Source organism: Pogona vitticeps, chromosome 4, assembly GCF_051106095.1.
Source record: "Pogona vitticeps strain Pit_001003342236 chromosome 4, PviZW2.1, whole genome shotgun sequence".
In the NCBI taxonomy this organism is placed as follows: domain Eukaryota; kingdom Metazoa; phylum Chordata; class Lepidosauria; order Squamata; family Agamidae; genus Pogona; species Pogona vitticeps.
The window spans coordinates 211,099,750-211,117,500 of record NC_135786.1 but is presented as its reverse complement, the minus strand read 5'-3'; the positions used below and the strand labels follow the sequence as shown (position 1 = coordinate 211,117,500).

At 39.9% G+C, this 17,751-nt stretch overlaps 1 protein-coding gene across 13 annotated transcripts in view; it reads left to right on the top strand.

Annotated features, from left to right (window-relative positions):
- RUNX1T1 (RUNX1 partner transcriptional co-repressor 1) overlaps positions 1-17,751 on the top strand; it is a 221,242-nt gene that overhangs the window by 120,784 nt on the left and 82,707 nt on the right. For all 13 annotated transcript variants that reach the window (XR_012086947.2, XM_072999107.2, XM_020814248.3 and 10 more), the window contains 4 exons: positions 1-39; positions 9,801-10,051; positions 12,777-12,862; positions 14,870-15,065. The exon at positions 1-39 is cut by the window's left edge and continues 143 nt beyond it. Coding sequence is in view for 12 of the 13 variants with exons in the window: in XM_072999107.2 (XP_072855208.1) it covers positions 1-39; positions 9,801-10,051; positions 12,777-12,862; positions 14,870-15,065 (572 nt within the window). In the remaining variant the exon portion in view is untranslated. The remainder of the gene's footprint in view (positions 40-9,800; positions 10,052-12,776; positions 12,863-14,869; positions 15,066-17,751) is intronic.

The following is a 17,751-nucleotide window of genomic DNA, read 5'->3' as shown; positions in this document are numbered from 1 at the left end:
CGATGTGAACGAAAACGGGAAGAGGCGAACTCCAGACAGGTAAACTTACTCTCACGCACCGCTTTGATATACAACATATGCTTCGCCTCTCACATCTGAGCATTGTGCGCCTCCCCCATATCAACTCCCGATTGGTTCCTTTGCTGGGATATATGAGTGTGGATGTGCGTAAGTGCGTATCATGTGTCATCATTAGTCTCTGCCTCTGCTTTAAATGGTGAATGTAAATGAACATTCAGAACATTGGGGGGTTTCCTGGATGCCTGTTTTGATAAAAGTGATTCATATAAGTAATAACAGGCTGAAATAGCATCTGTAAAGAACAAAGCAAGTGCCTTGTAATGAATCGGATTGTTGACCCAGTGGCAGCCCTCCAGGACTGCCGGCTGATTGTCTTTCAGTAAAGCATAAAACCCTTTGGCTTGAACTGCAACTTGGAGTGGATCCCTTGAATCAAATGCTGAATAGTGAATCAACCCTTGTAAATCCCATTGATTCAGTGGCTCTAGCAATTAGATTTAAGCCTTAGTCTGAACATATCAGCGCCTAATTTTCAGGCAAAGGTTGTGAGTGTGTGTATAATCCAATTCAGTTATTCTTAAAGCATGTGTCCTCCTTGGGCACTGGGGGTAGGGGCTGGCCTAAAGCATCAGTCAGAAGAAGGAGAGGCCATTTTGTTTAGGTAGACTTTCTAGTGAGCCTGAACCCAGATTTTTCCATGTTCTAGGGGAGTCAGCAGATCGATGTGGTGAAAGGGCTGGCACACTCCCTTCATCACTTGGGAGGACACATGCTTTAATAATGACAGAATAGTTACATGTGTATGTGTGGGTGTACATGTGTGTTTATATATTGATGACATGGATACAGATTTCCCTTTTTCAGCTGACATTGGCTCCCAGAATGGTTTGCAATAAATACACACCAAAATACAATCATGAATGGGATCTGCATGGCAGTATTTTCTACACTCACATATTTGATAATGTAGGCTTTATCTTACAGAGGCTGTGCGGAGAACTGGGTACAGGTAGATTCAGGGGCTAATGAAGGTACAGTACAAATGATAGTCTGTAGAAGCACTGCCACAACTGTTTGGCTGAACAAGCGAATCTTTTGATGATGTCATCCAGTCTCCTCCTTTGCAATAGTACAGTCTTACACTGTTATACTCGCTTAGAATAACAGTATATAGTGATCAGAATCCTGTTGGTGACTTACACTTGTGTAAAGGAAATTGCTTCATTTGGCTGCAAAGTGTCACTTATTAATGGGGCTTTAGTTGTGTTCATGGGCACATGCCCCATCATGCAAATAGTTGTGCACTCAGGAACACAACCAATGCTTTGTTAGTGCAGGCATTTTGTCATCAAGTTTTACACAATTTCAACTATAGGATTCTAGCCGGTGTAAACTAAGCTTTGGGGCTCTGTTTCAGATACCACAGAGCAAAGGGTGGGTATTAGAATGAATTTTATATTATAATTGTAATTACACTGTATAATAAAACAGGTTTATGCACTTTAGCTTTTCAGTAGTATCTTGAATATAACTTCCCACTGCAATGAGAGCATTCCATTGTACAAAGATGGCAGAGGGCCTTTTTTTGCATGAAGTGGAATTGTGTTTTAGTTACAAATACAGTGCATTTTTACAGATTAAATAATTTTGCAAGAGAACAGGATGGAATAAAATAAATTAAATGTTATGCTTGAATGCAATGGAATGTTCCATTATCGGTAATCAGTGAAGACCTCTGCTTTTGCATGATAAGCCTGAGGGCACAATTTAGCTCTAAATAATTAGGAATACAATGGATATCTATTCACAGTGCTGTTACTAACCAACTAACTGTTTGGTTTATTGCATGCAGATAATTGCCATTCCATATAGGACTTACTCCTTTCATATTTTTTGTCCTAGAAAATACGCAGTATAGAAAGGTGTTTATATTCAGATTTATACTAAATAATCATCATGTGTCGTCAAGTCAATTCTGACTGATGGCAACCCTTTTCAGGGTTTTCGCAGTAGAGAATACTCAGAAGTGGGTCTGAAGAAGTGGACTTGTTTACGAAAGCTCTCATGAAAAATAGCAGTTAGTCTTTAAGGCACCACAATACTTTTTTATTTTTTATTTTTGTTGTGTTTTTGCCTGATATGCTAGCATAGACTAACACAGCTGTCTCTGCTGAAACTACTCAAAAGCGATTTTGTTCATTCGTTTAGTCGTTTAGTTGTTTAGTCGTGTCTGACTCTTCGTGACCCAATGGACCAGAGCACGCCAGGCCCTCCTATCTTCCACTGCCTCCCAGAGTTGGGTCAAATTCATGTTGGTTGCTTCGATGACACTGTTCAACCATCTCATCCTCTGTCGTCCCCTTCTCCTCTTGCCCTCACACTTTCCCAACATCAGGGTCTTTTCCAGGAAGTCTTCTCTTCTCATGAGATGGCCAAAGAACTGAAGCCACAGCTTCAGGATCTGTCCTTCCAGTGAGCACTCAGGGTTGATTTCCTTTAGAATTGATAGGTTTGTACCATTCTCTTATTTTGAGGGCACCCAGAATTTAGGTGTCTGTAAGGCTAGGTCTGACCAGATGAGTCTCCCAGAAAAAGGAATTATGGGATTTGTAGTCCAAAAAAATCGAAACTCTTATCCCTATAATCCAGTCCATATATGCAGTGTCTGCCTGTGGGGTTTCCATAGACTCAGAAGTACCCTTTGTTCCCTCCTGCATTTTGGTGTTGTGAGAACACATGTAATGTTCCCTGAGTGGAAGGAGAAAGAGAGAGAAGATATAGAAAATGTATGCCTTGACCTGTCTTTTCCCCCCTAATGTCTTCAACTCCATAATGCATGAATCCTTGTATGTGAGAGTGTCAAAAGTGAAACAAGACAGCTTGCCTTAAGATAATTTTGAAGATATGCCATACTGTTTTCCCATTATGCTTGTTTTTATGACTAGTTGCTAGTCACTAATTTCCTGCTAATTTTTAGTAGCTGCAACTTACTCTTCTCTGTGGTTTTAAAATCATTGTATTAAAAAGGCATTTCAAAGGTTTCACTCATTTTAAACTTGTATAATTCAGGGGAAAGGGGAATGAAGTCTCCAGATTTATGAGAGACACGTAACGCAGGAGGATGAAAATAGCTAGATGGAAAATGGGGTTTATTTAATCAACAGAATAATAATGGGGAATTTAACTACTAATGCTCACTTTTACAACAGTGTTTAGTATATATGTGGTCCAGTTAAATATTAGACATTCCACAATCTCTCTCTTCTGTATAGTTGGAGTGGGATATTAACAGGATATCAGTGCACACTGAAATTGAGGTACTTAATAAAAGGAGGAGAGGACATTTTCACTCAGCTGGATCCAAAGTCAATTAGGTGGTGCCATGGCTCAAGAAGCAACAGTATTTATACCACTGACACTGATGGACGATAATCCTATTGGAAGTCTGAACATTTAGGACTTGGTTGAGATTTGAGAATCTAGCTCAGTCAACTGTACGAAACCATCCACACAGGGCAGGTATTGGACAAAAGAAAGTTGTAAAGTTTTACCTATTTCAAATTAATAGTGTCAAAGTGTTCATTTGCTTTTTCATGACAGTGCCAGCCTTTCGTCACAGAGCTGGATTATTAAATTTTTTTCTATTTTTGGTTGAAATAGAATACATTTTGTATTTATTACAAAAACAGGACACATTTTATTTTTATTTCTCCTCTGTGTTTATGCCTTCATGTATTGTCAGTGACCTTCTGTTACTTAGTGTAGACGTTTTGTTGTGAATATGTCAGAAACACAGAGGAGGTGATCGTAGTCTCTTTGAATGATGTTGGAGACTCTCCTGTGGATGCTAGGGGAGACAGCATGAACCCCACGAAGGCTTCCTGGGCCCACATTGTATGCAGAAGTCAGCAGGTTTCCTGGTGTAGAGATAAATAAACCTGTTATCTGATGTTTAAGATGATTGAGTCTTAGGCTGTGTTGTGAAATGAAGAACTAGGAGACACGGGGCTCTTTTCATAGAAATAAAGAGGAGGTCATGTTAGTTTGTTTCAGCATGTTTTAACAAAAATGGAAAGAGCAGTATTGTGACATTAAATCTGTTAGTCTTTGAGGAGGCACAATTAATTTTGGTCTCATTATTAATTTGCTACTTTTATATTGTGTCTTTGCTTCATAGGGCTCAATGCAGTATAGATGGCAATTCTCTCCCCTCTCTATCATTACAACAACCTTGTGTAGCTGGTCAGGCTGAGAGAGAGAGAACGAATGGGATGACATTACCCAGTTAGTTTTGTGGCACAGTGGGGAACTGAACATTGAACGAGTCCCAGTCCAACAGCCAGTAAATACTACACCTCTGTAGTATTTATTTTCCTTTGTCAGGAAAAGACCTTCCTCTTCAGGCAGGCTTTTAAGCAGTAAATTGTCTCAAGAATATGACCTTTGGGGCCATTTTGGATGGACAGGGAGGATAGAAATTGATAACATATAATAGTTAATTATCTGTCCCTCACACTCCCTTGGCATTGGTATTATTTACTACAACGTGGTCAGTGAAATTAAGCTGTATGTGGATATATTTTTCAGGTTGTCTTCAAACTTTTAAAACATGGTTGGCAATAGAGACAAGTTGAAAGAAAGAGTCTATTGTCTCTATAGCCAATCATGTTTTAAAAGTTTGAAGACAACCTGAGAAATATATCCACAAACAGCTTCTGTTGTCCCCCCCCCAAATGCAGTTTCAGCATCTTGTTTGCATATTCATTTTCTGCCTCTTGCTATTTATCTGTATGACCATTCCTACTGTATGCAAAGTTTTATAGAGCAGCCTGACAGCAGAGTTCTGTGTTTCACTGAATGTTTTCTTGCTGCATATGGTCTGACACGGATGAGCAGCCACGGTGAGATTTTGGAGTCTATTAAACTAGCTCATTAAAAAGATCAATCTGTTTCTATAATAACACTGGGAGCCATCAGTCACTGAAAGAAAGGAGAGGGTGACACCTGAGGAGACAACACATTTTTTGGTAATTCTGCATGGCATGTCAGGGACAAGGCACTCACTACATATTTTAATGACTTTTAAAAAAATCTGTTCTCTTGCTGGAAGACTTTTTTAAAAGAAAAATGTATTCCACTTAGGAATTGCGCATATGTGAGCTTTGTTTAAAATTGTGTTCAGTTATTAATTTTTGCATGGTTTCAAATACACAGTATATTTTTATCCATGTTAAATCTTTGTAGCATTGGTTTGGTTTGGCTTGGCTTGGCTTGGCTTGGCGGGCATGCCCTGTATATAAAAGACTTCAGGTATGTTCCACCGTTAACCAAAGTAGACGTTGTTGAGCTCATAATGTTGACAGAGCCATGTGTTTGCATTTCTATCGCTTCTCAACACTTTGCAAAATGGTTTTCTCAAATAACTCTGCTTGGCTAGCAAATATTTTTCAGACCATAAGACCGGTTCTGATCATACCCGGAGCTCTCTCTTGTCCAGCTTTGATTTTCTCCATAATGATCAGTTAGGTTCCTCCAGAGAAGAGCAAAGCAAGTCATAAAGGCAATTGCCCTTTCCCGCTGCTGCTGCTGCTGCTGCTCCTACAAAAGTGGCATACAGATCCCATGAAGCCAAAGCAACCAATCACCATTGATAGGTTTATCCACCATGAATTTGTCTAATCCCCTTTTAAAGCCATTTCAGGTCATTAGCTATTGTGTTACCTGGAGAAAGTCACTGTTTCAGACTGCCAGCCCCAGAATCGCCTCCTTGGTACTTTTTCTGGCTCTTGTGCTGAATCTCAAGCAAGTTGTCATCACATTTCACTGGACAAGCCCTAGTTTTTATTTGATGAAAGAAACATCATGCATATTTTTAAAAATATCTGTGATGTTCCCTCCTAGATAATGATTTTCACAGAGGAAAATAATGTAGTTAATTTCTCATAAGAAAAATTCTCCAACCCTGTGTTCATTTTAGTGTCTCTTTCTCTGCAGACTTTCTAGCTCTACCTCTCTTTGGGAGGGAGTGAACAGAAATGTACACCAAATGCATTTGCATTTCAGTACTGGCCATTTTCTTTTTTTTTAATCCCCTTTTGAATTATTGTTAGTACCGAATCTACCATTTTCTCATCTGCCCCAGAGTGGATCAACATCATCCATGTAAGCTATTGACTACCCCAGAATCCTTTTTTTTTTCTCTCCGTGCTTCTGCCAATTAAGAGTGTTCCCTTGAGCAATGGAGGCTTAGTAGTAGAGCATCAGCTTTGTATACAGACAGTCTGGAATTCAGTCACTCCTTTCTCTAGCTCTACAGATGAGGTTGCAAATGACAGGCTTCTGTAAGGAGAGACAGGCTCTGCCTCACACCCTGGAAAGCTGACAATGACCAAACTGGACTAGGTGGACAAAGAGGCAGATCTGGTACAAATCGGTTTTCTATGTTCCTTTGCTTTCAGTCCTAGATCTTGGCTCTGAGCATATACGTACTACTGATGTGTATCCTCTGAGTGTGTACAGCACATATTTCTTTCCTGCTGAGAGCTTCAACTTATTGTTGGCTTTTGTAGCAGTGATGAACACTGCTGATAAAATATATGCAGAACACTGCCATTGGTTATTTAGCAAAGCTTTTACAGTCCGTTGATCATAGCTTGATAGGGCTGAGGATTTTTCTTTTCATGACTACAGCATATGGTGGTATTGTTCTGTGCCATCAAGTTGTTTCCAAATTAGTTTTTGAGGTATGTGAGATGTTCATAGAGTGGTTTAGAATTTCTACCTTCTCATGAGTTTCCAGAATCAAGTGGGGATTTGAACCCAGGTCTCTAGTTCAACAATCTGTCTATTACACTATACTGGCTTATGTATAGCATGTGATGTGCTTAACGTTACCTTATTGCCTGCACTCCACTCGGTGATCTTTGCAAATAGGATGAGATATAAATATTTACACACATACTGACCATGATAATCAAAATTGCAGGATTATAGAGACCCATTCTCAAAACAATCTATACACCAAGCTTGATTACTACAGTTGTTTCCCATGGAGAGTTTAGATACAGCTCTGGTCATCATTTAACTGCAGAAAAATGTTCACATAGTTGACGTTTTCACAGACCCTGCAAACTGCTTGCAACAGTTATTCACATGTATAGATAGGTACAAATGACACCTATTTACACTATTCCTTATTGGACTTATTTTTGAAGAACTGTATGTGACAAGCTGTTGAGAATTAGGTTGTATCAGAAGTGGTCACATATTAACTTTTTGCACATTTTTCAACCTCCTCCATTTACACAAACACACATAAATACAATGCAAGTAAAACAAATCGTCCTTCTGGTGCATCAGTCTAAGGTGCAATAAGAATATATGCAATGTTTTGGGTTTGTTTGCAGTGTAAAACCATTTGTTATCAATAATGCAGATGTGTTTTCTGTCATTTGTAACCTGGTTCCACCAATCTGTCCACCTATCCTGTAAAATACACAATTTTATCCGTTTGGCATGTTCTCTCAGAAAAGTGGGAAGGAAGCCTCTCCTCATCCGAGGGGACACTTTTCTGTCATTTCCTATAGCCCTGCCAGGCTTATCAAAGGAAGAATTGTTCACCACTCCCTAGGTAATAGCAACTTAATACAATAAGTGGACAAATTCAGAAAGTTTTTGAAGTGACATAGCTGTGTGTTTGTGCAGTAGGATGGCAGCAGTCATTTTGATTGAAAGGATCCAATTTCAAGAAGCAGCATGACCATCTCAAAAGTACAGTTGTGTAAACATGTTATGACACAGTTTCCTTTCAACCCCATGCTTTTGCTTTTTCGCTCTGTCCAGGCTCATGCGAGAAAAGTTGTACTCATCTCCACAGCAGTGGGTCACCCCTTTCCCTACACACATATTTCTGGACAGACATAGGCATTTACTGATTGCAGTGATTGTAGGATCATATATTGAACAAGAAAAAAGACCAGAATGTAAACTTGGCAACAGAAGATGCGATTTTCTGTAGGCAATTTCTATCCATTTATTGATATTGCTCGCCTTTAAAGCAAAGCAAAGTACAAGATGGAACCGGTATTTCTTTCTTCTTGAAGGAAGTGATTGCCGTGAAAAAAAATACAGTTGATCTAATGAGCTTGTTGCGTTGCTACACAAATGCTAAAACCTTTGGAGAGGAGTTGTCGTTAAGTTAAGAAATTTCTGTAGACATTATCTGTTGCCTACTCAGTCATTCAACTCGGCATGCAACAGGTAATTCTACGGAGACTTCTTAACTTCTACAGCAGTTGATGTCAAAAAGTCTCATCATTCATATAATTGCACAACTGGATTTCAGCCACTGTGTGTGCTTAAAAATGTTAATGTTCCAATCTGTTATTTGGAAAAGGCATTCTCTTGTTTCACGTCTTGTATCTCTGTCAAGTCATTAGACTGCATTTGAACTAAGCCCACAATGGCAATAACTTATAACACTCCTGTAACTGTTCAGCCTGTAAAATCTGTCACAGCTAACAATCCCTATGTAAGGGTCTTGTATGTAATGTGAATGAGAAGATTTATTCTGCACAGTTTTCTTCTTCTGAATACCCTTTAAATACTTTGCCTAAGAAGTACACAGGGTGTTCAGAAGAATTATTATTCTTATGGAATTTGCAAGGTGGATTAAATGTAATAACATACAGTATATATATACACATACATACATACATATTTATATGTATGTATGTGTATATATATATGTATTTATACATACATACATACATACATACATACATACATACATACATACATACATACATACATACATACATACATACATACATACATACATACATACATACATACAGTGTGTGTGTGTGTGTATATAGTATATAGATTGTATAGAAGCTATACAATCTTTTCATTGTATACATACCCTGTTTCCCTGAAAATAAGACCTAACCTGAAAATAAGTCCTAGTATGATTTTTCAGGATGCTGATAATAGAATCCTCACCCCAATAAAAAGCCCCAGTTAAGTGAAACCCCGTCCTCCACCATTGTGGAGCAACCAGAAGATTGATGTACATAAAAAAAAATCTTCTGAAAATAAGCCCTAATGCATTTTGGTGCAAAAATTAATATAAGAACCTGTCTTATTTTCAGTTATACGGTACTGTATGTATACATAGGAATATTGAAATATAATAGTTGCAATAAATGAAGTCTTAAGAACTATGGAATGTATCTTCAAAATGTAATAACTTTTAAAATGCAACTATCTTCAAGTCTAGAGCAGAAGCAGATTAATAATCACATTCAATTTAAGGATTCATGCTTACTCAAGCAGAATATCTCGCCATGACTTTTCTCTCCTGCTCTACCTTATGTCCCAATGGCCTGTTTATAAGGTCTGGATGTTGCTGTTCACCTTTGTATGCTTACATTAGTTAACTATCCCGGATTTCTAGGCTAGCGGAGTCAATGCAAACCCTTGTTAGCAGACAATGGCTTGATAAGATTTATGTAAATAATATAGCTTGTCTATGTCTTTTTCTACTTAAATAGACTGCCATTAATCATCATCATTTTAGGATTGCAGAGCTGGAAGGGACCCTGTGGATCATCAAGTCCAGCCCCTTCAAGGAGGCACAGTGGACAATCACACTCCCAACCTCCGGCTCGACAGCCAGATACCTAAACCACTGAACTCTTTGCTTTGCATGTGGAGCAAAACCCACAGAGAAAGTAGTCACACAGATAACATGGGATCCTTTTCTTTTTAAATTTCAGAACCAAAGAAAATGGCTTTGACAGAGAGCCTTTGCACTCAGAGCATCCAAGCAAGCGGCCGTGCACTATTAGCCCAGGCCAGCGGTACAGTCCAAATAATGGCTTGTCTTACCAGCCCAATGGTCTGCCTCACCCCACTCCGCCTCCACCTCAGCATTACCGTTTGGATGATATGGCCATTGCCCACCACTACAGGGACTCCTACAGACACCCCAACCACAGGGACCTCAGGGACAGAACCAGACCTATGGGTAAGCAAAGTTCTTCTTCCAAGGTCTTTGTTGTTTTCCTCTTGATCAATGTCATACTTCAGTTACTCCTTTAGGGCAGCTGCAATAGATTGGAAGTCATGTATTGATGATTGTCTGAAGCTTGGTAGTGGGGGGAGAATCTTATCCATAAATTGCTTTGCACCCTCTTCACAAAAGGTGAAGGTGAAGTATCATCCAGTTTGAACTTGTTCTAAATTTTGCGCTTTCTTTCTTATTCTGGGTATGATTTGAACTTATAAAATTTTGAGATGTTTGTTAACTTTTCAAAGTCGGAAGGCCACAGAGATGTTAGTTTTGTTCTCATCTTGAATTGTGTGGGTTTTTTAAAGAAAAATCTGTTTGTTGAATACAGACAACATTTTCAGGGTAAAGCTGAAGGGATACCATTTCACACGACGATCTGTTGGAATAAAAATATATTGCAGAAAAAGATAGCTCTGCTTGCTTTGTTATAGTTCAACACTGGGACATGATGAGACAATTTACAATTGCAGCAGCCCTATGAAGTTTGTGCTTTAGGCTTGTACTGACTCTCATGCGCTCTTGAAAAGTCCCATTTAATTTCATTTTTTAAGTCATGGATTCAATGATTCAATTCCCCTTTTGGTTATTTTATTTTTACTAAGATTGGAACAAATCATATATTGAAAGCCAGTGGAGAGAGCCCATGTTGCAACCAGTGTATCAAGCCTTATGTATAAACTGGAAACTGGAAGTGATAGGTTTCACACATAAAACTATCTTCAACTATCAAACTATTGGTACATGTTTCTGTAGTCTATCTTGACTGGAAGCCTCTCTCCAGGGTTACATCCAGAGACTTTCTTAGCCTGACCTGGAAAGGCAGCTGGGACCTCCTGCATACAGAGCATTATTTCTGCCACTGAGGTGTAACCTTCCCTTCTGAGCTAGACTGCAATTAGTGGGTTTGGAGCCATTATTTCTGTTTATAAGGGGGGGGGGATTAAAAGGTTTGGCCTCAAGTGACATGAATAGAACAGAGCTGCAGCAAGGGGACTTGATCATGCTGGCTGGGGGACTTTAGGAGTTGTAGTCCCCCCCCAAAAAGGGGGGGCTTATTTCTTGTAATGTCAGTCTGATAGTGATCATGTCCAGTAATGGGAGTGGCATAAATAGTACTTCTGCTACAGAAACACTTCAGTCTTTCTTTCTTTTTTCTTTTTTTTCTTTTCTTTTCTTTTCTTTTTCTTTTTTTCTTTTTGCATGCTTATCACAACCCAAGACCTGTAAGCCTAATAAGAGCCAGTTCTCCCAATAACACAATGCTTTTTATGGTTTTAAGATCAAGCCCTTCTCTGAGTACTGTCACTGCTCCAGGTTAGGATGGTGGCAGTTGGAAATCAGTCCTTTAGGGCCGTAGTCAAAGCTATGTAACTTGCAACCCTTCGAATGATATCAGTCTCCAGTTCTGATTAGCCCTAGAGAGCTTTGTCGTTGTTGAAAGATGATAGTAGTTGTAGTGTATCATTGCCTGGAGAAGCACACACTTCCACCTGTGCCCTATGATTTGATATGCTTTACTTCTTGGAGTAAGGAGGTTTTTTTGCAAACTGTTTTTGCAAAGTTATGTTAAATTGCTTTGGGTTGCATCCTATGGCTGCCTGAGAGAGAAACGTGAGTGGGTAGATTGGTGTTGTTTTTCTTTTCATGGATTGTATTTTATTACATGATGAGAGATGCTTAACTTTTCAGAACAGTAGCTAGAAATTAGACAGGGGAGATGAATATGCAGCCTACCAGCACAGGTGTCCCAGCGGTCCTTCCCTGCCCATTTCATTTAGCAGGCTCCTCCACATGTAGATGCCTGGAAGCGGCAACATTGCACCAATCACGGGCATAGTCCCACTGGCAGTGCCCGGCCTCTCCGTGCAGCTGACTACTCCACCAAGGAGGCAGGAAGAGAAGTCTCCTCGCTCAGCTGCTGAGTGGTCAGCTGAAGGGGGAGGTGCTAGCGCCAGCATGACTATGTCGACGATTGGTGTGATGACACCGCCACTGGGTGCACATGCACCAAGGAGCCTGGCAAGTGGACCAGGCTGGTTCTGGAAGGCGAGGAAGGACTGTTTGGATACATGTGTTGGCGGGCTTCATATTCATCTCCCCTGGGAGACAAATATGGAGCTCTCACATCCAATAGAAATGCTTTACATAAAATAAATTCTCTACTTCTTGAAAACTTTCATGGCCAGGAAAACTTACAGAGTTCTGACTCCTGTCCTCTGAAGATGCCAGCCACAGAGACTGGCGAAATGTTAGGAAGAAAAACCTCAAGAACACAGCCACACAGCCCGAAAAACCTATAACAACCATCTCTACTTCTGTTTGAATATTGGATGGGAAAGGGAATAATATGTCACCTTGCTCTCCATGTTTCAGTGTCTAGCTACATTTTTCTCCTCTTCTTATTGATATGATTTGGCTGAGGACCCAAGAGGCAACATGTGCATCCTGCTTCTCTGGCACTTCCACTGGAGGCCTTGAAAGGGCCCTGGGATCATGTTCCCTGCCTCTTCTCTTAATTGGCTTAACCCCTGGTGTAGCTCATTGATATTTTGTTTATCAGCTGTGTTGATAACCATTATGGGTGCCATTAAGTGGCAGACATATGCAGAAGATTAAGCTGCTACTGTTTGACTCCTGCATGCTATTAATATTTTATTTATTTTTGCTCTGTTTTTGGCAGGGTTGCATGGCACACGTCAAGAAGAAATGATTGATCATAGGCTAACAGACAGAGAATGGGCAGAAGAATGGAAACACCTTGACCATGTAAGGAATGTAATATAGATGCCTATACTTGTGTCTACGTATAAGTATGTAAATGTGTCATAGCTCTTATTATTTTTTTCTCCTGCTAAGGAAGAGAAATAATGCATATTTGATACTGTTTTAAGTATTTTTAAAACAACATATTGTTTTAAGTATTATCAAATATGTATTACTTCTCCTCAACAGGAGAAGAAAATGTAAATGTTTGCACCCCAGTCCATACACATTTTTGGCTTGGCAAGTTTTCTGCAGTTTATCTGCTTGATGATAGATACAGGCAATCACAGGCTGGGTTTGTCACAGGTGCATCTCTCAATGATAATTGTGAGCTGGGAAAAGCTGGTTGAAACCACTTGGCAGTCTTGAATTCACTAAGTGTCAAATTAGATAATACAGTCAGCTTGTCTTTAGGGAAGTGGAATAGAAGTGAAAGACATCTGTTTGACATAGCATTTGGTTTTCCTCACCTTTGTATCTTGCATTCCTGTGAACTTTGTTTTGTGCTTGGTCATTAAAAGATAATTATATTCATTTTCAAGTCTGATATGCTAAGACATGTTACCAATTTCCCCTCCTATAGTGGGAGGGGAATTAAGTTAATTAAGGATATACTCATTTGCTTAATGTCTAATTTGTGCTAATGTCTAATTTGTGATCTTAATCAATCTGCTGTCACTGAGCTCCCTCTTTTGCACCCTAGGCTTTAAAGGTAAACATATTGAACATGGCTGTTGAGACAATATCTGTGAATCACCTGGCCACTTGAAATATACTATAGAATTTCTGCTGTTGCCACTGTTGCCATAATTGCTGATATTGATATGCAGTGTTATTTGTCCAGTGATTTTCATTTAATGTAGAATGATATTAATTATATTTGCCTTGGTGGAGAGTTGCTACCCATTTTACATTGCTTCTTGCCCACACCCATGAAAAGTCAAGAGATGGCCTGCCCCAGAATTCCTACACAGGGAAGAGTCATAAAATTTCCAACCTTCATCCTTGGTGACCCTGAGCATTTTGTCTTTCCTTCCACTTACCCATCTAACCCATTCAATAGAACATTGCTTCCCAACCTTGGATCCCCAAATATTCTTGGACTAAAACTCCCAGATGCCTTTACCACTAGCTGTACTGGCCATCATTTCTGGGAGTTGTAGACCAAGAACATCTGGGGACTGAAGGTTGAGAACAATTGCACTAGGAGGAGGCAGCAACTCCTGTGACATCTGTGTAATATAGAATGGGGATTTATAAACTCCCAGCCACTCAATTTTATATTAGATAGAGTCTAGGTAAAGGTAAAGTTTCCCCTTGACAATTTTTGTCCAGTCGTATTCGACTCTAGGGGGCGGTGCTCATCCCCGTTTCCAAGCCATAGAGCCAACGTTTTTGTCCGAAGACAATCTTCCGTGGTCACATGGCCAGTGCGACTTAGACACGGAACACTGTTACCTTCCCACCGAGGTGGTCCCTATTTATCTACTTGCATTTGCATGCTTTCGAACCGCTAGGTTGGCGGGAGCTGGGACAAGCAACGGGCACTCTGTTGCATGGATTCGATCTTACGACTGCTTTGTCTTCTGACCCTGCAGCACAGGCTTCTGTGGTTTAGCCCGCAGCGCCACCACGTCCCAGATAGAGTCTAGTTGGTGTAAAAAGCAGGTCATTGTCATCCTAGTGGCAAATTTCAAATTTTCAAATTACTGAAACAGAGAAAGTTTCCAAGTGTTTGATTTGAATAAGGATAAATGATTAAGGTGGTATGGTATATGGTTAAAGTGTAAGTCCAGGCTAACACAGTATCTTCTTTCTGTGGATACCCCTTAGGCCTACCAACATCTTTCAGCCTAACTTTCCTTAATGTTGTCAGGAAGGTAAAAATATGTGAGGAAAAGAGCAGGGGAATGAACCTTCTGTGGCTCCCTAAGCACCTTGGAGGGTCGGACAAAACATGTATCACAAACAGCCAAGTCTTATTGCCCACTTTCTTTCTTTGACAACTAGCTCTTGAACTGCATCATGGACATGGTGGAAAAAACAAGGCGATCGCTCACTGTGCTACGGCGATGTCAGGAAGCTGACCGGGAGGAACTTAATTACTGGATACGGCGGTACAGTGATGCGGAGGATTTAAAAAAAGGCAGTGGTAGCAATCATTCCAGGCAGCAGAGTCCTGTGAATCCAGATCCCGTCCCTTTAGGTATGGTGTCTGCTTTAACACTGGAAGTATGCAAGACAAGAGAACATTTGTTGATCTTTTTCTTTTATTTTCAATGCTATGTGCCTTAGAATTTGCCTCTGGCTTCTCTTTTTTTCCTCCCAGTCCTTTCTTTTTTTTTTCCTCCCAGTTTCCCCAATTATGGGAAGGGTATCTCTGCATGTTTAAATTAACTGATAAAAAGAGAAAAATAAACCGGACCCACAAGAGTTAGCCTACACCTACATCTGGAATATCAGTCCTCTCTGTTTATTAGTTACTGCAAGAATAAAAGCTCCACAGAATGGAATATGAGTTGGTAGCCTGAACAGATTCTTTGCATTGTGTCTGAAGAAGTGAATTGCGATGTGTAAACACTCACAATGAAATAAATGTGTTAACCTGAAAAGTGCTGCAACACTTTTATTTTTGTTCCTCCAGAAACTGGCTAACATTTCTACCTCTTGGGAAACAACTATCTTGCTTGCCAATCTAGTCCCACTTAAATTTTCTTTTTTCTTTTTCCATTTATAGAATATTAAAACCTCTACAAAACATGTACTATCCATTTGTGATTTCTGTTTAATTTCCAGTATCAAATAAAAGTGCATCGCTGTCTTGTTTTATCATAACAGCTTGTTTTATTTTTCCTCACAAATATAATGATTTATCTTTGATTGTCATATGTTTTTCATAGTTTAGGATACCTAAGACAAAATGGCCAGCAATTTATGAGTGACCCCGAGGTTAAAAGATCCATTGTAACAGTAGGTATTCCTCCAAGATACTGAGAAACTGATGGCTAATGGCCATAGAATTTTATTAAAGCCCCCCAATTTTTAACTAAAACCATCACAAAGTATAAATATTGGGGTTTTGTTCTATGGGTTGCATATATCACAGATTCCCCCTTTGTTATTTTTAACAAGCTAATCCACCCTGTAAAAATTACCAGCTTGTCATCTCTAGTAGCTTTGGGTGAAAGAGGGGTGAGCCATCTGTTATGCCTTTGTGCCTCATTCTCCCTTTATTATTTATATTGCTATCTATTCTGTAGATCAGTTTCAGATACAGCCATAATCTGCCTCTTTTCAGGGTTATTTATAATGTTTCTAATCCAGGGGACCATGAGTGGGAAGAGCAAAAGGATTTTGCAGTTTGTGTAACCTTCATGCTAGGTGAAGCAGTCTTCCATATGGAGAGTGGATACAGCTTTTTTTTTTCTTTTCATAAAAGAAAAATAGTTCAAGCTACTCCAGGTGACAGATACAAGGCAAATGGCTGATTCGTACATGCTGCTTACTTCTCTGTGTGAAAACCTTTTTGATAAAATAACTTGCTCTGATGTGGGGAACTGTAGCAGTACATGCAGAAGATATATGTTCATAATCACGTATCTTCCATTAAAATCAGGTACCTTCCGTTAAAAGAAAGAGAGAAACAAGAGGAACTTTATACAGTACTAGCAAAGTATGCTTTTCTCTGGCTAAACGTGAGAGGCCTGTTCACCTCTAAAACTATGTTTGAGTATATCCAGATATCAAGCTTAGAAATGAGGGGTGAGGGATTGGTTGGGCGTTGAAGAACCAGTATGGAAGTTACTCCACTACTCCACATGCCCTTTGCAACAATTGTTGGACAATGGAAAACATTGTTCATGCACATTCATTTTAGAGATAACTAGAAAATCCAATAAATGTCTGTACATTTTGTACTGCATGCTTGAAATTTCTATACACTGTTCACATCTGCATGTATGCTTAGCTTAAGCCATGCCATACAGTTAGCCTATTGTGTAAAATAAAATAAGTGCTTAAATATTTGCATGGATGATAGGAGAGTAAATTGCTTCAGACCTGAATAATCCACATACATAAAAATATCACTCAGACATCCTTCACATTTAGAATCCACTTGATGGAAAGTGATGGGCAATCATGTAAATAGACGATCACTTTATTCAGGCACTTTTGCAGGAAGGTGTTTAATGTTATGAACAAAATTTGATTTTTATCCTCTTAACAGGAAATTCTTCTTAATATGTCTCATGGTATAGTTGACGCTAGAAGCTAAGTTACCAGAGGGAGTTTCTTAGGAGGCCAGAACCAGAAGAAACTGCCAATACAGAATAACATGATTGGCTGAGCTAGCATTGCCTTGTCTCCATGACTTGGCAGTGTTTTTTCCAGAAAATTACTTTTTTGGATTCCAACTTCCAGAATCTGCTGGTCATCATGTCGATGGGAGTTTGCGGAAACTACAGGTGGTGCAGAATGCGGCGGCCAGATTACTCAGTGGAGTGAAAAAATTCCAACATATTTCGCCCACTCTGGCCTCATTGCATTGGCTGCCCATCTGTTTCCGCATCGACTTCAAAGTGTTGATGCTTACGTACAAAGCCCTAAACGGTTTAGGGCCTCGATATCTGGCGGAACGCCTACTCCCACCAAGATCTACCTGTGTCACTCGTGCGAGCCAGGAGGTGAGGCTGAGGAGCCTAACGCTGAGGGAGGCCCGGAAGGAGAAGACAAGAAATCGGGCCTTCTCGGCGGTGGCTCCTCGCCTCTGGAACAATCTACCTCCTGGGATTCGCGGGGCTCCCTCGCTGGGTATCTTCAAAAATCAATTGAAGACATGGATGTTTCGGCAGGCCTTCCCACCAGACAACTCCGGATGTTCTTTTCCTTTC